General features: G+C 33.6%; 2 protein-coding genes across 4 annotated transcripts in view; one reads left to right on the forward strand and one right to left on the reverse strand.

Moving 5' to 3' along the window:
- Window positions 1-876: 876 nt before the first annotated feature.
- The window catches only part of LOC144843036 (uncharacterized), a 28,688-nt gene continuing 7,894 nt past the window's right edge, over window positions 877-21,670 (forward strand). For 2 of the 3 annotated variants that reach the window (XM_078699686.1, XM_078699684.1), the window contains exons 1-18: window positions 877-990; window positions 1,402-1,456; window positions 1,637-1,798; window positions 2,211-2,297; window positions 2,612-2,769; window positions 3,463-3,523; window positions 3,812-3,850; window positions 5,245-5,369; window positions 5,745-6,170; window positions 6,540-6,569; window positions 9,308-9,373; window positions 9,518-9,579; window positions 9,871-9,985; window positions 10,069-10,165; window positions 10,539-10,668; window positions 10,849-10,948; window positions 11,787-11,976; window positions 21,178-21,314. In XM_078699686.1, the coding sequence (XP_078555812.1) occupies window positions 964-990; window positions 1,402-1,456; window positions 1,637-1,798; window positions 2,211-2,297; window positions 2,612-2,769; window positions 3,463-3,523; window positions 3,812-3,850; window positions 5,245-5,369; window positions 5,745-6,170; window positions 6,540-6,569; window positions 9,308-9,373; window positions 9,518-9,579; window positions 9,871-9,985; window positions 10,069-10,165; window positions 10,539-10,668; window positions 10,849-10,948; window positions 11,787-11,976; window positions 21,178-21,314 (2,067 nt within the window). In that variant the 5' untranslated portion in view covers window positions 877-963. The remainder of the gene's footprint in view (window positions 991-1,401; window positions 1,457-1,636; window positions 1,799-2,210; window positions 2,298-2,611; window positions 2,770-3,462; window positions 3,524-3,811; window positions 3,851-5,244; window positions 5,370-5,744; window positions 6,171-6,539; window positions 6,570-9,307; window positions 9,374-9,517; window positions 9,580-9,870; window positions 9,986-10,068; window positions 10,166-10,538; window positions 10,669-10,848; window positions 10,949-11,786; window positions 11,977-21,177; window positions 21,315-21,670) is intronic. The other variant, XM_078699685.1, reaches the window with a different exon arrangement.
- Window positions 15,141-18,489, reverse strand: LOC144842186 (dynein axonemal heavy chain 12-like). The gene is made up of 2 exons (XM_078698586.1): window positions 18,251-18,489; window positions 15,141-17,221 (listed from the first exon to the last, which is right to left on the reverse strand). The coding sequence occupies exon 2, from the start codon at window positions 17,190-17,192 to the stop codon at window positions 15,822-15,824; it is 1,371 nt and encodes a 456-aa protein (XP_078554712.1). The 5' UTR covers window positions 17,193-17,221; window positions 18,251-18,489; the 3' UTR covers window positions 15,141-15,821.

Genomic DNA, 21,670 nt, shown 5'->3' on the forward strand with positions numbered 1-21,670 from the left:
CTATTAAGGGGACACCTTATTAATGGGACACCTTCGGGACCAAACAATGTGTCCCTTGAATAGGGGTTGGTTTTACTGCTAAAACGTATATTGAATAATTCCCTTCATTCGTTTCATGACAAAGTGTCCCCTTAATAGAGGTGTGCAGTGGCGGATCCAAGATTTTGAAATAGGGGGACCCAGGGCCTAAAAGTAGTGAAATGAAGTGCTCAACTTAATTTGCATTACAATTTGTGAAATTTAGAGGGGTCCCGGGCCGGCTGGGCACTCCCTTGAATCCACCCCTGGTGTGTGCCCTGAATAGGGGTGTCCCAAAGAAGGGGTTCTACTGAATGCCAAACTATCTATTTACAATAAGTTCATCACAATGATATCTGTCGGCACATCAAGTCTTTTCTTTTAAATTTCAATAAGACTTTATGGTACTTACTAATTGGTATTATTTTTGCAATAGAAACCAAGGAAAGTAAAAAAAAGTTTTACGCAATAAAAATTGAATTTCTAGTGTTCTTGTTTTTGTAATACCAAATATAGTACTGTATTAATAAAATAACATATTACACCGTTCTTTAGTTAGTTCTGAGCTGACTGAACTGAATATTACAAAATGTGGCAATTTCACCACACAGACTATGAATTTAAAGAGGAGCTCCGTGTTTAAATTGTCTCTCTTGCACTCATTTGCGACCACAATGAAAAAAGTAAAATTGATTTGTTTAAAATTGCAATTTGATTTGAGAACAAAAATGTTTGGAGCCGAGCGATGATGAAATTAATAAATATATTTATATTTACATTGGAAAGCCTTTGGGACATAATGTTTTGGAAATCGAGCATTATAGTATGATTTTTAGTGAGGAGATGGTTGTGAACTATTGGTGGCAGTATTCAGTAAGTTTTGGATTTTGTTATTGTGGTCAGGTGGTTTTTGTGTACCATCAATGTCGATTAAAAAAGCATAAAATGGGGTCGGAAAATGAATTAACAGAGGTAATTATTCGTTACAATGTATTACTATTGTTTGACTACGTTACAGGGATGTAATTTTAGCCAAACTCGCATTCTGTCTTGTTCCACACCGCTATCTAGCCTATCTACTAGCTGCTTGATTAGGCTAGGCTTACCTGTCCTCCAGTTCGGGAACACCGATGCGTTTGCTTGCCTGATTTATTATATTCTGGCCTAGGCCTGTATGATTTAGGCCTAGGAATAGTTATGTACAGTAGGCCTATACGTAACTCTATTATTTAAATTATCCTTATACATAATATTGTACGCATATAATGCATCCGTTTTAATTGCCAGTTGATTTGATGCTGGCCTTTGTTTATTGTTTTTTTTTTATTGTCTTGAAAAAACATCAATTTAAAATAATATTAATAAAATGTGTTTTTTTTAAAGTCACAACTTGGAGCAGTCGAGGAGTTGAGGTCACGGTTTTTCCTGGCTTGTGAAGGTAAGCTTTACAATTGTGCTGTAGTCTTTTATCATAACCATTTCTTAATAATTATTTTATGAGGTTTTATAGGTTTTATAAAATATACAAATTTCTACCTTCCAGACACGGTCTATTCATGATCAATTATTTTTAAATTAAGCCTTAACAAAATAACTCATTTTATTTATTGATTTTCAGACACAACATTTGCTAGCGAGTTTGACGAGCGTGATTTGGAACGATTGGGCTACGATGATTGGTGGGTGTATAATTTCTTCCTCGTGGGAAAAAGCAAGATCGATACGGCCCTACAGAAGATCACAAATTCTTTTCGCTGGCGAAAAGAATTTGGAGTAAATGGTAATTGATTTATTTATGCATACAATATTTGTTTGTTTTGTTGGATAATAAATTTAGAAACATGTTGTTTTTAGAAAGAGTTTCACTTTAAAGAAGACAATTGATTTCTGAATATTGGTCATGCGTGATATAATTGTGCAAAATATTTCCACTTTCTGTTGTCAACAGATTGGCAATAAAAAAGTATATGTCATGAATTTAAACTTTTGTGCATATTAGGCATTTAAAGAAAAATGTAATTTGTCAATTTTAATAATACAAAAAAATAAATTCTCCCAATTTTTTCAAGAAATGGTGATATTCATTTATTCATATTCATCAAAAGAATATGGGACCTCAAGAAAAGAGATTATTAAGGAGTCAACTGTATTTTTAAAATACACCTATCAATGTATTTGTTGTTCTTTTACAGATATCACAGAGGAAAGTTTTTCTGCTGAAACCCATGAGAAGGGAGCCGCCTATCCCCATGGTAAAGACAAAGAAGGACGAACTATATGTAAGTGTGTGTTGTATAAAAATACAAGATCACTGATATCTTTTATCAAAATTAATATTTATTATAAAGCTCTGTCTACACTATCAAACTTTATGTGACAACAAAATGTGATGTGCCCATATAAGGACATGAAGATGTCATATCACTACCATATTTGGGTACATCATTTTTTTTTCAAACTCTGTGTAGACAGAGCTTAATAATAATAAACACTGATAAAGTTAATGTGATTTCAGAATGAAATAATTTAAGGTTGTAGGAAAACAATCGAAACGTCGAGACATTCTCAACCTTATTTTATCAATTTTTTTTAGTGTGGTTTGATGTGAAATTGCATAATAAAAAAATTCCAGGCCAGACAGAGAAAGCTAAACGGTACTTGGTGTACTGGTTAGAGAAACTACAGCGAGAATATCCATCTGAAAAAATAACAGTGTTGGAGGATATGTCATCAGCAGGTGTCTCTAATATGGTGAGTATGCCTACTAAAATTATAGGGAGCTTGTCAAAATTATTTTAGTGGAGTAAAGCTCTGTCTACACAATCAAATTTTATGTGACAAAAAAATGTGATGTGCCCATAATGGACATGATGATGTCATATCACTACCATATTTGAGCACATTACACTTTTTTTGTCAAACTAGTTTGATAGTGTAGACAGAGCTTTAATACATTTTGTTTTGCAAATATTTGTTGTTATTGCAGTGACTCCCTTATAAACCTCTACATACAAACAAACTTAAGCTCTACACTATCAACATTTCTGAAAAAAAAAATGTGATGTGCCCAAATTATGGTAGTGATATATATGGGCATATATGGGCACATCACATTTATTTGTCACATAAAGTTTGATAGTGTAGTCAGAGATTTACATCATATACAGTATGCCATTGCATTTTTAGAAAGTAGTGTTTTTAAATTTTCAAACTAACAGCAAATACGTAACTCCGATTCATTTAATTTCTAACATTGTATTGCATTCTGGTACTAGACCAAAGCTCTGTAAACATGATGTGCCATATATGGACATGACGTCACATCACTACCATATTTGGGCACATCACATTTGGTAGTGTAGACAGAGCTTAAGAAAACATTTGGGGCAAGTTTGGGTGTCTTGTTTTCGGAGAATTTACCATAAATTTATTTTTTTTTTATAGGATCTGGAAGTTGTGAAGTTTAAGATTCGTTGTTTTGAGGAATATTTTCCTTTTCTAGTTGGTAAGTTTTCATTATTTACTTTGATCGATTTCCATTCTTTATTTTTAAAAAGTTTTTAAAAAATTAACAAATATGCAACCTTATTATGAAAGTGAAAGAAAGTAGATAACGATACAATGTCTTTCCTTATTACATTTGGATCATTGGAAATGTAATTATAGACTCTGTCTCATCGCTTCCTCATTCCAGTTTGGATTCTCATCAATTATGTAAATTAAGATTATTGGTGTGATAACCTTGTCAACAAAATTGAACAATAAGAATAATTCATTGTTTCTGATTTTATAGACATGTTGTTTATCTATGAAATGGCATGGATACTAAATGGTAAGTTAAAATAATATTTTCCTGATTGTGCGGATATATCTTAGAAAAAATTACTTAATAATACTGTATTTCCTATGTTATGTCCCCCCCCCCCCCCCCCCCCAACACGAGGGGTGGGACTATACATGGGAATACCCTTGTACAGGAAAAAATATGATTAGTAAGCATTTCTAACTGACTAGAGAGAGGCCTAAAAGACCAAAAGTAAATTCTGGAACTATACCCGGGGATATGCCTGTTTGTGAAATCAGGCATAAAGTAGGAGGTGGGATTATACCCAAGGATATATGGAAATCAAATCAAAATGTAGATCATGTAGATCAGAAACTGGTTATTTGTCACTCACCCACAGACAGTAGTAGTTTTTACTAGACATTCTCACTTAAGCTATAAACAGAAACCACCTTGAAACTTGAAAATTTTCTTATTCTAAGTTAATACCACTTAAAGGGATATCCTTAAAGATGTATTGTCCCTTTGACTAATTCCCAACAAATAAAAAATAACACATTTCGAAAAAAGGTGGGTCATTTTGAAGTATCATAATAGTTATTAACTATCACCAAAAATTTGTCGAAAAAAAAATCATTTAACTGAAATACAGACGTTTTTTTGTTAAAAAAATAACTTTGACTTCCAGTCAAAGTTTTCGATCAAAACATATCCCATAATAAAACGTGCTTGTTTGGCTACTCTGTATGCATAATCATAAAACTTCCTCACGATCTGTGTGAAAATACCTTCTCAACCGTGACGAGTTGTAAACAATCGTAATTAGCATATGCATAATGCGTACTCGTGGTTTGAAATCTTTGTTTACTTTCGCTTGCGACGATTTTCCAGACGAAATTTAATCAAATTAATTTACCTGTTAATTACGTAAACTTGTTGCTTTTGGCTTGAATTTTCGACTTAAAGTGAATAACTTTAATATTACTTTGATATGGCCAATTTAAATTTATAATATTTAGACCTTCATTTTTTTGTGTTTCAAGGGACAATACATCTTTAAATATTTAAATACTTAGAAAAAACCACTTAAATGTTAGTGGTGTATACTGTTACTGTGTTGCCGTATTTTTCAATCACACTTGGACTAAGGAAACAATTTTCTTATCTATTGAATACCAGTGAAAAAAAAAGTGAAATACTTTCTATTTAAGGGAAAAGGCGTGTTTGGGGAATGCTGCCACTGTTGACACATACTTACCAATCACACTTAGGCTAAGGGAAAAATTCTCCTGTCTCGTGAATACCACTTAAGTGAAATACTTCCTTATTGAAACCAGAAGAAATGTTTTCACTTTTGAAATTTCTTCCTATTTTTGTGGAAACGGTATGATTGTTGAATACAACCAAATAAATTTTATTTTTTTACTTTTGTCTCCTTGCAGCAATATGGAAGATAGTTGAAAAGCTTCTGTCGGAAGAAGCTAAGAGTCATATCAAGTTTATTCGAAAGGGAGATATTAAAACATACATTGAGGCTTCCACACTCCCAGCTCACATGGGAGGAACAGTACGTTGAATATAGTTTGAGTAAATAGTATTGGGAATTAGTTTGCTGCTTGGATGATTTTCTTTCTGGTATATAATTAATTTAATGATTGATTGAATTTATAAATTTGATTGATTGACTGAATACAGTCATACATTTGATTATTGATCAGATTGAATGAATAATACATACATTTAATTAATTAATTAATTATAGATAAATTTATTGATAAAAGTTTCTTAAATTCGTTTTTATTATTGATAAATAAATCAATGGATTTGAAGAGCGATATCATTATTTAATTTAATGTTTAATTTATAAGTTTAATGTTTAAGTTTAATAATAAAAGAATTTATTAAAAACCTGCTATTGAAATGTTTGATGTTTCTTTTTAAGGACACCTTCAAATGGGAGTACAAACCAAGGAGTAAAGAATCTGATGAATTCCAGTCAATATTATACACAGAAGATTTACAAGAGTTAACTGAGGATGATACATTAACCAATGGACAACATTCTGCAGGAGCATCAACTAATGGGATGAATTCTAACAACTCGCCTTCCCATAAAAAGCAATCAACTAACATTAAAAAATCAAATCTAGAATCCCCAACTGGAGATGCCAGTGTTAGAAAAGACAATCGTATGCAGAATAAGCAGTCAACGGCCACTGGGGACAGTTCTAGTAGTAGGTTAACTAACGCTAACAGTATTGTTGATGATAATTTTCAAGTTGCTACACCGCTAGAAAGTGACCTATTAACACGGAGAGTAAAACAAGTAAGACCTAAAAATGGAATTATTCAGGAGCGACCAAAAAAGGTGTGTTTAAAAAGCATTTTTATTAATTATATTTAAAGGTCATTTTATATGAATGTTATTTAATAGCATGTTGTTTTGTTTTTTTAACTAATCTTTCTTCTACTTCTTTCTTAAATTAATTTATTTTATCTTTTCTAATTATTTCTGTTTCTACAGTTGAGTACCTTTTTGGGACACTATTTTGTCACTTGTATGATGAATGAACTGTGGTCAACCACTATTTAGGGGTCATTTCGTTAGATTCCAAAGCTGTCCTCTTAAGAATGTGTACTATAGTTACACCACTAATTTTTAGTTAATTTATCCTTTTGTATACTAATGGCAGCATGTTTGTTTTTGTAATTTTCTTTATGTAAACTTTTCTTGTAGCTTGCATGTTCCAACTCGTATAACTCAAAGGTCTGTTTTTATTTTCTGTTTGTCACACGCTTTTAAATCAATGTTATTTATGTTTTTATTTTCATCTTCTTTTGTCTGCATTTTAATTTGAAATCATTCTTAGAAAAATTATAAGAAAAAAATATTTTTGTATTAATTCCTTATTATGGTATATTAAATAGTTTTTCAACTTTATATATTATTCATACAGTTTATTAATGCATAGTATGCATCAAATCACAAATACATTATAATATCAGATTTTGAACTAGATTTGAACTCGTCACTACGGACGAGTTAGGTTATCCGCAGAGCAAACGCCACGCGCACGTCATACGTTAAAATATTGAGCAGAGAAAAACGATTATGCCATTGAAAAAATGTTAGTGCGCTCTCTATTTTGTGTCACGTCTATTGTATAAACAGTTTACACTATATATTGTATACGTACTACATACAGTGAAGAATAGGTGAAAATAAGTGGCCCAAGTTATTGACGCTTTTGGACATGATGACGTCATCACAATTTTAAAAACGGTATATCATGCGAAAGGTAATTGATCGGCCTATACAATATAAAAAAATGGGGGGAAATGGAATACGGATAAGTGGAGATGCGCTCTATTAAATGTGATGAGCTATGACGAAAGAGACAAAAATCCTCTATTTTATATTCGAGTGGCCATACGATGATGTCACAATATTAGGTTAGCCATATCAATGCATGATTCAATATCTACAACTCATTTACTTTCAGAATATGTAATAAAAAATAAAATTCACCTTGTAGTTTAGAATCTATAACTGTTTAAAAAAAGGCACAATTTTGACGAATTTTTGAACTTTTTCATCAAAAACACACGCAAATTATCCAATTCCACGTGCTCGTATGACGTAATTTTAAGTAGAAATTGTTTAAAAGTTGGTAAAATTACTAGAAAAGGCTGAAAAAACATAAATCATGCGAAAAAATTATATTTTTGTGCTACATGCGCACGCGCGCGTAAAATTATTGCGCGTGCGTGGGAATTTTTGAAATGCTCAAAATGACATGAAACGCGTAGAAAGTTGATTAGAAATTGATTTTACGCATTTTAAAATTTTAAACGCGCGTGCACGCGTAACTTTCTGTGAAACATGCCATTTTTAATCCATAGAAAGTTTGCGCTTGATATAACTTAAATTTTCACAAAGTTTCAATAAAAAATGATATTTGGTTTTTAATCTATGATCAATCATTGAAATTCATAAAATCGCGCGTAAGTCACGTTGCGCAACTCTAAAATCATAAAACGAAGTTTCTTGCACATCTACAGTTAGAGGTCAATCTTCTGACAAAGTTACACAATATTATGTTGACCAGAATTAGAGACACGCTGCGAACAAAATTCCGGGAAAGAAAGAAGAATAAGATAGAAAAAAAAAAAAAAAAAGAAAAAACTAGATTTGAACTCGTCACTTTGACGAATTCGGGTTATCCGCCACGCAAACTGCACGTCATACGTTAGAATATTGAGCACAGAAAAACGATTATGCCATTGGAACAATTTTAGTGTGCTCTCTATTTTGTGTCACGTCTACAGAATACAGAATTATTAAGCATAACACTATATTGTATACGTACTACATTCAGTGCAGAATAGATGAAAAAAAGTGACCAAAGTTATTGACGCTTTTGAACATGATGAGGTCATCAAAATTTTAAAAATGGTAAATCATGCGAAAGGTAATTGATTGACCTAGACAATATAAAAAAATAACTGGAAATGGAATACCGATAAGTGGAGATGCGCTCTATTAAATGTGATGAGCTATGACGTAAGAGACAAAAATCCTCTATTTTATATTCGAGTGGCCATACAATGACGTCAAAATGTCGGGTTAGCCATATCGATGCATGATTCGATATCTACAACTCATCTACTTTCAGAATATGTAATAAAAAATAAAATTAACCATGTAGTTTAGAATCTATGACTGTTTAAAAAAAGGCATAATTTTGACGAATTTTTGAACTTTTTCATCAAAAACGCGCGTAAATTATCTAATTCCACGTGCTCGTATGACGTGATGTTAAGTCGAAATTGTTTAAAAGTTGGTAAAATTATTAGAAATGGCTGGAAAAACATAAATCACGCGAAAAAAGCATGTTTTAACGCTACGTGCGCACCGCACGCGTAAAAAATTGCGCGCGCATGGGAATTTTGTACATGCTCAAAATGACATGAAACGCATAGAAAGTTGATTAGAAATTGATTTTTCGCATTTTGAAATTTTAAACGTGCGTGCGCGCGTAACTTTGTGTGAGACATGCAATTTTTAATCCATAGAAAGTTTGCCCTTAATATGACTTAAATTTTCACCAAGTGTCAATACAAAATGACTTTTGGTTTTTAACCTATGTTAAATACGCGAAATTCATAAAATTGCGCGTAACTTACGCTGCGCAACTCGCACGGGACTGAAAACCTTATTACGACATCTTCAGATAGAGGTCAATCTTTTGATAAAGTTATACACTGTTATGTTGAGAAGATTTAGAGATACACGCGCAACAAAATTCTGGGAAAGAAAGAAGAATAAGAAAGAAAAAAAAAAAAAAAAAAAAAGATCCTGACAATAACAAGGGGTTATCCGCCAAGTGCGGATAACCAAAAAAAAGATCCTGACAATAACAAGGGGTTATCCGCCAAGTGCGGATAACCAATAATGATATGATGCAATTATTGATTTATGATTAACTTATTTCTTCATTTTAGGTTCAATTTGCCGAGAGTGAAACGGAGGAAGTTACACGAAAGAAGCTTAATGAGCAAAACAAAGGGGTAAGTTTTTAATTAATTCTGCCGTGCACACAATCCCTTGTGATGTACAGTTGTATATGTTAATTGGTTTTGATACTACTATACTACTCTATATTCTGATTATTCTAAATAATCGATGACTCTTTCTTTCTTTTCTCATTTCAGTTACGGTTACTCAGGCGTTTAAAATCAAAGGATGTACATGTCGGACCTCTCATAACAATTTCGTAAGTTTACTTAATTTTTTAAAATTTGTTCAATGTTTTTTAAGATTCTTATATTAAACCCATACTGGTAGTAATATTCAGTATACCAGTATTTTAAAAAATGCTGGTACTGTAATTTCCTAGCATACTGTAGAAAGAAAATGATCGTAAATCAAACATCTTGCCGACCAACAACTCAACTTAAATTAAATCCTGGTGAAATTGTTTCTCTTTTTGTTTTGTATGTTTTATATACTATCCGAAATAATGGAAGTGAATGAATAATTTTGTTCCTATTTTTTGTATTTTCAGGCCTGGAGAACAACTTGAATTTTCCTTGAACCTATCAAAAAACGAAGAGCCGTCTCTGGAGCTGTGTGCAAGAATATCATTACAAAATACAAGAGATCACACAGTAGCATTTAAGGTAACATTTGTTATCAAACCCTATCTTCAATTTAAAAAAGACAATTTTATGGTATTTAACGTTCATATTTTGATATTTGATAGGTGAAAACAACCAGTCCTGACAGGTACAAAGTAAAACCAAGCGCTGGCCCCATCAAGCCAAATGCCAGTGTCAACATAAATGTGTATATTAGTGCAAGTAAGTTCAGAATTGTATCTACTTACAGATATGTTTAGTTAAAAGAATTGTAGGGTCAACATACAGACAGACCAGTGTTGGAGTATTACGATGTATTTTTTTTAGTGTAATACTGAAGCTCTGTCTACATTATCAAACTAATTTGTGTTATGACATCATCATGTCCATATAAGGGCACATCAAATTTGTTGTCACATAAAGTTTTATAGTGTAGACAGAGTTTTAGAAATAAAGAATTGTTACATCCTGGGTAGGTGTCATATCACTACCATATTAAGCATATCACTACCATATTTGGGCACATTACACTTTTTTTTGTCAAACTAGTTTAATAGTGTAGACAGAGCTTAATATTTATAATTTCTCTTACAAGTTCACAAAGAAGCAATTTCAAATGACAAGTTTCTGGTGATGTCAACTGAGCTACATGAGGTGATCAGAGTTCCTGCTGAAATGACAGAATTCTGGAAGAAAGTCTCAAAAGAGAAGATCATGGAGCACAGGTGAGTAAAAACAAAAGAATGTATTAACCAGTTCTTTAATGGAGAAAGAAAGGGTGTAGGGGAAAAGAGATCGGTTGAGCAAAAACATTAGTAATGTGCACTCTAACAATTTTTTCTATGTGTATTAATTCGAAAATGTTGTGTGTTTTATCCACATTTGTTTTAAAAATTAATTTTAAGGTTAACATGTGCATATGTGCCGGCAGAAGAAGAGAAAGAAAAGATACCAGTGGATCCCAGTATAGCTCTTAACAAACGAATACTGCAACTCAACGAAAAGGTAACCTTATGTGAATTATATGATTAAAAATGTGTCTGTAGTGTGCGTGTGAGATACATGGTATTTCAGGTTTCATTTGATGCTTGACATGTTTGATGTTGTCTGTTTTCTCTTGTTCTGTACATTTTTACCTACTGTTATACATATATATATGTATATATAAACACAGTAGGCAAAGAACATTAATTCTAAACCGCCCGGTGATATACTGAAATTTAATTAATTAATTTGAAACGATAAAGATGAGGAAATCTGTGAGAATGAGAAAAAGTCGCCCCAACCGAGACTCGAACTCGGACCGCCTGCTTGATATGCAGATGTCCTAACCATTAGACCACTGGGGCTTTCATGGTATTGTTCGAACTCGATTGGATAGCGACTCTTTAACATTCTCGGCGTGGTACGGCGGAACAGCACTAGTCCTCAGTTGTACACACGCGCAACAGAGATCAAATTGATACGCCCTCATCTTACAGAATGTAAGTATGTGTATGTACATATATATATGTATATATATATATAAACAAATCAGGCAAAGAACATTAATTCTAAACCGCCCGGTGATATACTGAAATTTAATTAATTAATTTGAAACGATAAAGATATATGTATGTATATATATATATATATAAAGCTTGTTTCCCACTAGAGACGCAACGCAAGTACGTAACACAACGTAAGTGATTTGACCAATCACAAGCAATAGATTATTTGAACAGCCGCTTGTCATTGGTCAATTCACTTGCGCTGCATCTCTAGTGGGAACCAAGCTTAAACAAGCAATGAATTTCCGGAAGGATAAATAAAGATAATTTAAATGTACTATTCATTTTGATAGATAACCACTCTGACTGAGCTTACAACAGAACAGCATAGTGCACTACAACAGAAATTGAACAGAATCATAATTCTGTTAATACTGATGTCATTACTGATGATGTACTTTATACTGACTGTACCAGGAAACAGCTCGGAGGCTGTGTCACATTCCTGTCCAAGTCAACACCAAGTATACACAGACACTAATAGTAATTCCTAACTAAAATAAATAGCTTTAATATCATATATATGTATAACCGTTTGTTTTACTAATATTTTCTTGACATAAACTATTTTCAATTTTCTTGTACTGTATGTACTGTATATGTGAAGTGTTGTTTGTAAGGACATTGGTTCTGAACAGGATAGACTTTTTGTTCGTAAAGTCTGATGCGATAAGAAACGCTATAAGGGCTGTGTCGTAGAGGCTAAACCCTGGGGCCATCACAAGGTCACCACACATCACAAGGTCACCACACTTCACGAGGTCACCACACTTCACCAGGTCACCACACTTCACCAGGTCACCACACTTCATCAGGTCACCACAATAATCTTAAAAATGACAACATCTAAATGGTTTGTGGTGTGTTTTAGTGGCTCTAATTTAGGAGGTGTATCATCATTGTGTGGATGTGTTTGATATTTAACCTCAAGGTAAAAAGCTTGTCTTGTCTTTTCAAGTCCTGACTGTCTGGTTTCGAATCCGGTAACCGTCATCATTTTTTGCTTGAATTTTGTACTTAATCATCGCCTTTAACTATTTTTGATCAATGAATCAGATTTGTAACTATTTTATATTCGATAACGCTTTAATGTTTTTACATATGCAAGCTTTTAAAAACTCAATTTGAAACTCTTGTATGCCAAAGTGCGCGAGAAAATATTTTCACTAAGGTTTCATATTTGTATTGGACCTAACCATACAAAAATACCCAACATAAAACTGTTTAAAGAATGTAATATTTTATATACACAATATGCAAATGATATAATATGTGCTTGTTTATTTTTAAATATTAATAATATGTATTCATCCTCCGATTGTTCACAATTCATTTAGTAATTTATGCGAAACATAATTTTAGTGCAATTTTATAAGACTATTTGAGTTTAAATTATTGTTTTGTTTTACTATATGTTACTAAATATTAATATTTTGTTGAATTAGTCAAGCGAGTTGACTTCCTGTATAGACGATGTGATATCTGTTTTTCAGTTTCACCGATTTTTGTACTCTTCTATCAATTGTAGTGCATTATACAAATTAATTAATTGTTCAGTTTGATAGAGTACATGAACTAAATTATACAATATTCATATCTACACACATATCTATATATTTTTATCGACATGCATTAATTTGCCAAAGATATGCTATTTTCTGCTTATGAACTATTAAAGCTGAACATTGACCTTTGACCTTTATGCAATTTATAATTTAGTTTAGCGCTTTAAAGATCTTGTTATTTATTTCATTTTATTACAAAAGTTGGTTTAGAATAATATACATTTATTGGACCTTCTCTTTCACAGGACTTCGGAATAGTTAAGTTATGATGTAAACTCAGTTTGATATGTCTGTATTATTTTGTTATCAATTGCACCGATAATTACATTATTATTACTTAATCTCATATAAAAGTAATAAATCATGGATTACTAATTATACACCGTATTACAGACCTATTACATTTTTACATTGGTTTGTAAAAATAAGAATACTTTTATCAATATTCACGAATTTTCGTATTATTAGAAACTGCTCTCTCTCCGCCGCCGCCAGATTTCTGCGTATCGATGTGTTGGTACGCGCGCGTTTTACTAGTGAATGCGGGTCAAATTGTACTATGGAAACGGCAATAATAAACATTCAATTGAACAGCTGAAACGAAGAAGATCGTTTATACTGACCACATCTGCTATTATTAACTAGAATTCTAAGAGAATTTAAAAATGGATATGCCAAATGGTAAGATAATTTACTTATGTAGTATTTTTATTATATAATACTGTAATTGCATTGATTATTAACTTGATTTAGGCCTATACTGTACAACAATTCATTTTCATTTATTTTGTTATTAAGGTCCTGTGCATAAGTCTGGGACCCGTCGTAGACATGAACCGAACAACCGAGAGCGCTCTCTCGAATTACCGCCATCGTTTAGAAGACCTAAACAAGTTCCAGTAAATTCAACAAATGATTCTGATGCTGGAACAATCAGAAACTTGCTAGCAAGTGCCCGGTCTGAGATTCAACGGTTTACTGATCTGATGTCCGATTACGTCGACTTAGCCGATAGACGAGTTAAACATTTACAGGAACCACCGGCTGGTGCTTTCCCCGGAGGAACGACAGATGAAAAAATACAATATTATGAAAACAGACGTCGGATGTGTGCACACGCATACGAAATAAGTTTGAAATCAAGAAAACGTGATGAAAATGCGAAGAATTTACAGATTTTCCCAGATGACGGTTTTAGAAAGAGATATTTTCTGAGAAAAGAAATGAGGATGGAAATGAAACGCGAAGCAGAGGAGGAATTTGCTATGCGATGCGAATACATAGTTGAAATCAGGCAACGTAAATTTAATCGTGCTAATAGTGTAGCCGATATTCAAGAAGTTGGACATTCCCGCAAAAATGAGGAATCACAGGCGTTACTGACTAGGCTAGACGACAGTTAGTTGAGAGCGAAGAGAGGAATAGAGTAATGGATCATAGTGCTGGTTATAGAGCAACGAACCAACACCAAGGAGATGTAATGGCACATCGTGACGAGACCACGACGTCAGCCATTGATGGTGATAACGCAACAGTAGGCAGTAATCAACACCAAGGAGATGTAATGGAACATTGTGACGAGACCACGACATCAGCCATCGATGGTGATAACGCAACAGTAGGCAGTAATCAACACCAAGGAGATGTAATGGCACATCGTGACGAGACCACGACGTTAGCCATTGATGGTGATAACGCAACAGTAGGCAGTAATCAACACCAAGGAGATGTAATGGAACATTGTGACGAGTCCACGACACCAGCCATCGATGGTGATAACGCAACAGAAGGCAGTAATCAACACCAAGGAGATGTAATGGAACATTGTGACGAGTCCACGACACCAGCCATCGATGGTTATAACGCAACAGTAGGCAGTAATCAACAGGAAGGTACTACTGCCCAACCTCGCCGCCACCGTTGGCGAATTCGTGTGCCGTGGCTTCGACGGATCTGGCGATGGGCACGCAAGCAGCGACGACGAAACAGCAGAACTATTCCAGATGCTGCAGCAGACAACCAATAGTGTTTTTTTTTTAAACTTTCATGATGTTTGTATTTCAAAATGTGAATAAAACAAGATTTCATAGCAAAACGAGTTTTAAGTTTTATTCTTCACACACAAGAAGCTGGAAATAATTCCAAAATCAAAAGCTTAACATTTCTGTTTAAAAAAATTCCTATAATAGCATGGTATCTAAAATCGTGCACCCCATACAATACGAAAAGTAAACAAACACTCATTTCGACACAACAGTCTACTGTAATTTTGTAGCCAGTGACTCTAAAGAACCTCGGCCCTCGCAATGTCTTGTTTCTAAAAGCAATATTATGCGGGGATCGAGGTTCTGGATTTATTTATTCGACCCAACTCCCCACCATTAAACTCACTGATGAAATGAACGTGATACCCCTATACTATATAGGCCTACACTAAATAAATAACTTATTGTAAAGAACTTGTTATTGCACTTTTGTCCATTAATGTATGAAACAATTGTTTTGTCGAAGTTGATAATGTAAGCTATTTAAATTAATAGGATAGTTTTATGTTAACATTATCGCGAAAATATCATTTTAAAGAAACTAAAACAACATATGTTGCTGAATGCAACCGGCAAAATAAACCGGGAAAGGTGGTCCTTTAAAAAAATGAACAGACACTCTGTTCATTCTAAACATGGATTAAAGAATTCTTTAATCCATGTTCTAAATTAAGCAATTTATTCCCTCTGTCTCTTTTGTATTGTCTCGCACTAGGCATTATTCGTACATAAGATAGCGAATTATTTGCTTTGGTAGTGGAAGCGAACTTAACTTTGATAAGTCATTTCGGCCAAAATAGTCGCGAATAAACAACCTGGAGAGATGTTTCAAAGACCGGGGAGTATCGTTCATTGTAATCAGGTGTGATCTTAGAGGCTCTTGCAGCTTCTCTGGAATGTTGCCATTGCTGTCATAAAGACAAACAATATCTGATCCTTCAATAACAACACTCGCTGTCTCTGATATGTATGGCAAACCAATCAGAAGTGGTAGGAGGGTAAATGGGTCATCTCGACTGAAACTTAATGTCCAGACGGCTCCGTTGTTAATAAGAATCCTCAATTTCTCGCTACACATGCTGTCCATGGCTTCCAAATCGTTATTGAAGAAGCTTTGCAACTTCAGCAAGACGTATTGCATCGGTGTTTCTCCACTTTCTGTCTGTGCATTTGGATTCGCGCCATATTTTATTAATAACCGGAGCATGTCTGTGTCGTCACACATGGAGCATGCTCTGTGAATTGGTTGACATTTACGATGATTACAAGAATTGATGTCAGCACCGTGGATTAGAAGTAGTTTGGCGATCTCAAGGTTTCCTTGCGCTGCAACTCTGTGTAGAGGAGTGTTCAGTTGCGAATCGCTCAAGTTCGGATCAGCGCCATGTTTCAGAAGCAACTCAACAATTCCTTTTTCTTCACCGACGACTGCTAGTCGAAGAGGAGTCACACGATTCCTTGATGGAGGTATTGTGATAACATTTGGATTCGCACCGTACCGGAGTAACAGGAAGACAAATAAAATATTTCCAGTCTGTGCAGCAATATGTAGAGGCGTCATTCCATTTCGGTCGCGCACATCGGAATCGGCCCCATATTTCAACAGAACTTCGAAACAGTCTGGTAAATCCGATCGCACCTGAAAGATTTCGTGTCCAAAATGGCGATGTTTGTAGTTAGGATTAGCGCCACATTTTAGCAGTCGTTCAACAATGTCTGTATGTCCTTTGTATAAAGCAAGATGCAAAGCTGGACAACTGGTCATGTCCAACGCGTTGACGTCAGCACTCTGATCCAAAAGAACCGTGAGAGCATCACGACTGCCATATCGTGCTGCGATGTGGAGAGGTCTGAAACCACACTTGTCTGATAGCTCAATATCCGCGCCGTTTTCTATCAAGCACATCATGTAGTCTGGTTTGTTTTTATACACAGCATGGTGGATTGGCCGCAGCTGCATTGAGCTCTGGGGTTGGTTGACATCAGCTCCTTGTTTTAATAGCTCTTGCAACCTGCTGACTGGTTGCCCACCATTGATGACGTCTATCAACCCTTGAGATGTCAGCGGAGGATCTGCTGCGGCTTCCATGTTTGCAGTGGCAAGTACCAATTGTTTTTCTGAAAATACATATTTGGCAAGGTGAGTAACTTGGCACGTTTAATTGATGAGTTTGGACGCACTATTATGCACACGTGAATTTGTGTCGTGTCAGTATTTACTATGACGTCATCCCATACAGTACTAATAATATTCTGTAAACGTAATTACGTCATGTCGACCTACATATTTGTTTTGTTGATATTTTGATTATATTATTTACTTTAATTTCTGATTGAGCGATGTCTGACCTGAATTTCCCAATAACCATAAATCTGAATCTTAAAATTTTAACTTTGCAGTCCAAACAGCATAACTTTAATTATTTTCATTAAATTCCTGATATTTTCAAAGTAAGCTTGACTCTGTTAAATTTGGTAAATTAAACACTACTACACTGTAATGCCTTGTATTAATTGTCTATAAATAGAGTTATAGTCAATTCAATTCAATTAAAACTTTATTATCCCCATGGGGAAACTCTAGTTGGCCTTTTCAAAATACAGTACATACAAATATAAAATGGATACAGTACATAAAATATATAAATTACGATATAAAAGCCAGTGTACTGGTTTGGTCGTATTTTTATTTTATATTGTACAATTTTTTGCGTTACTAAAATAGGTCTTGATTATGCAATCGAACTACATGTAGGCCTACTCATGGAGTAAAGAATATTATTATTTACTCCATGATGTACAGTTAGACACAAACACGTCATGAGCGATGGAAACGTACGTATGGGTATATCATATCAACATGTATTGCACATGCGCTAATTTGTAAGTGTCGTTTGATAGTATCCTATATTGATTACTCTTTTGTCTGTAGGCCTAATCATCATGACCTTCGTAGTCTAAATTAATTAGATTTAACATAGAATTGTATGTATCTTATGACGGTTATTAGGCCTACAAAAAACATTGTTAAACCGTGGAGGAAACTAAGAATTAAAGAAGCCACAAACATTTATTTAGTCCCGGTATTCAAATTTCATGAGTAGGCCTATGTTAAATATAATAATTATATAAAATATGAAAACTTACCGGCTAGGCGTACACGATAAGAAACAGCCTAATCACAGCGAACGCTATATTCCTATGTTAAACCTTCAAGTATACTCGAATTGTAATACGTCTTCACGTCATAAAGATTCTTAATTAATTTTTGTATTAACTTCTGATTCAGTCTTCTCTTTAATACATATCAATACGATTATAGCGCATCGTCATCATCACTTGATCATTTACGCAGGCAGCAACATTATTATTCAGAATGTACATCGCCAAATATGCAACTAAGGAAAGTTTGACACAGAGGTCAAGAATCCGTGGTATTTTTGGCGCGCTATCTCTTGATGAGTTAATCACTGTAGGCCTACAACATGATGACGTAGTACGTGCGCTATATTTAGATCAACCGTCTTAATAGATACACCATGTCTCTTACGTAGACAGTGTTTAGAGACGAATTCTGAGAATGTGCGCACATTAATTGATATATGCGTCAACTCGCAATAAATATTGTTACATTAATATAATGAATAACTCGTGACTTGATCACATTACCTGAAACGCTTTTGTAACTTATTCACAACTAGGTGGCGCCCTTGATTACTCTTATAATACATGTCATTTTATTATGTACCCGACATACTGTGTTTTTACTACACTATCTATTTGTTGTCATAGTAGATGCTTTTCATGATTTTATTAGTAGTTTTTTTTATTTCTTTGTATTTATTACATTTTAATGTTTGTCAATATACAATCAGCAAACACTGGATGAGAAATCTTATATTTATGAACAATTCCTGGTTTTTTATTGGAATTAAAGATGTATTAACCCCCTGACATTTTAATGTCACCTAATAGTTATCCACTTTGACCAAAAATGGGATCGAACAAAAATGTATTTATCTAACAAACTGTAATTTAAAGCAAAAAGTAGTCAAATTGGCTGCCAGTCAATTGGTTTTTGGTTGAATTTAACCCGCATTTATTTTGTCATTATAATACTGAAAACATGATTTTTTCCGGTTTTTTTTTTTACGGAAGTGATTAACTTTATTAAAACTACAAAATCAACTATTTAAAGTCTGATTATATTAATCTTAATTTTTCATGTTTTTGTTGGACAATACATCTTTAAAGTATATTTATATTTTTACCTGTAAATTTAAAGTTTTAATGAAAGTGTGTTGCTCCCACGAAATAGAAAATAAACAAATTTATTATCAGATAACAATTGAAGCCCTGGTACACAACGCTACGGTTTATTCGTTGACCCTTTTAACAAATTAGTAAAAATAATCATTGTTATTTTTATCAATTATGTTAACTGTATACGTTTAATCTAAAAGATGAATCGTTCAAATGATTACACTAGCTCCCAAATTGTAGCTCTAGATAAATATATATATATTTTCCTAGTTGATAAAAAGATATTACTGCGTTGATAATGACAGCGTAGAGCCGACCTTCAGACTGTCTTTGGGTAAACCGATGATTGTACACCTCGTATGACTCGAATTCACTGATTGTATTGTTTTTAATCGGTCTATACCAAAAGCGTTTTAGTAAATAATAATTCAACCCAAACAGAATCACAACATTTCTTGTAGATTTTATTGGAATTGTATTAAGGTAATGCTGAAAAACACGTAGGATAATTTCCTATTGTCTTTTGCACAAGTGCTGCTAATTCGGATACACTTAAAACAGTAAGTATGTTTAGATTTTCGCGTGCTTTAAATTGACATGTATCCTTTTAAATTATAACTTTTAATTTCGAGGTTAGGCCTACTTTAATTTAAACGTTTAATGTATTGCATTTATGTATATATATATATTTTTATATTGGATGTTTTTGTAAATTTTGCTCGTTTTGGTATATATTTTATGTTACTGGACGCAATTCAGTTTTGTACTGCCATGTCTTTGTTTTAATAAACCAGAATAAATTTTAAAAAATAAATATTGCAGCTTGAAAGAGTGAAATTATCACTCTTTCCTGATTGCACCTACAAACCATCGGGAGGTAATATTAATGAAAAATCTAGAGTTTTAATGTTACGACGTCCACTATATCTTGGTATCTTTATATATATAGACAAGAAAAATACATTTGCAGGCAAAGGCTGAATTGCTGCATTTAAAAAAAAATAAATAAAAATAAACACTATTAATTATAATGTTAATAATCATTATATCATAACTAATTATATTTGTGTGGTATTACGAACGCATTTTAGACGGAGACTGAACTACAGCTTTACATTGTCTTAGTAACTGTGAAATAAACAGATGATAACGTATTAAAGGATATTAAAACCTGTTCCCATAAGTGAGTGTAAATGAGTGTTGTATTAATTATTAAGTCTTTGTTTACACACGGTAACAGTATGTTTACCATGGAATCAGGCGTTTCTATGCATACTCACAATTTATTAATGTTATGTCACATGTTATGCAATGTATACATTTCAACACTTAAAGTAGACTAGGCGTACGGTCGGATGTTTAAGGTTTGTGTATCTTTCTATTCATTCAACGTTCTCTCCATTATTTCATGCATTCATCCTCTTTTTAATTAATGATAGTACATGTCAACAAGGTAGGCAACAGATTGCTGAAACTGTGTCGAAATCGTAGAGAGGCCTAATATTAAAACTAGTCAACTTACTCACTTTATCCATAATCTAGACATTTGATTCGGATATTCCTTTTCCACCGTCCATCCAACTGTTCATCTACACATCTGTCTGTCTATCTGTCTGTCTGTCCATCCATCTATCTATCCATCTATATATCTATGTGCGACTAATACTCTAATGAGGTTCTGCACTTGAGTATAGGAAGATGATGATGACGCTGACGTTGACGACGCCGACGACGATGACGATCTACTGTACCACCAATGTATTGAGGAAATATTGACGAATTATTCGAATGACAAACGATTTTTTTTTCAGATTTTATTTTTACCGGCACGATCATGAATAGATCAAATTGTCTGTGGTGCTGTGGCATTATGGGAGTTTGCCTGACAATTCTTGGAACCATTTTGTTGCCTCTTCTTGGCCCCGGGGTTAGCAAAATCTTGGCTAAGGTAAATTTAAAGAAATTCAAAATAGCATTCATTCGACAGACATTCACCAACAACCCCCACCCCCGCCAAAAAATCTCTTTTAATAATTTTAAACGAATTTTGTTATCGTTTCTATATATTATTTGAGCCACTGCTACTTTGAAAATTAGCATTTATTTATTTTCTTCTTGCAAGATCCTCTATGGTATTTTTGTATTGTCTCTTTATATATTACCACTTTTTTTATTGTATTGCTTTTACCATTGATAGAAACTAATACATGTTGAAATGTTGTTGCTTCACTTTTAAGGCAGAGAACGAGCTAAGCAAGCAGGCGACCGATTTGAGTTTCCATTGGAGGGCCTTTCACCCTTGAT

The sequence above is a fragment of the Antedon bifida genome, chromosome 5, assembly GCF_963402885.1.
Source record: "Antedon bifida chromosome 5, ecAntBifi1.1, whole genome shotgun sequence".
Classification (NCBI taxonomy): Eukaryota; Metazoa; Echinodermata; class Crinoidea; order Comatulida; family Antedonidae; genus Antedon; species Antedon bifida.

Excerpts from the sequence above, each read along its gene's own strand:
- LOC144842186 (XM_078698586.1), bottom strand. The coding sequence starts at position 17,192 with ATGGAAGCCGCAGCAGATCCTCCGCTGACATCTCAAGGGTTGATAGAC.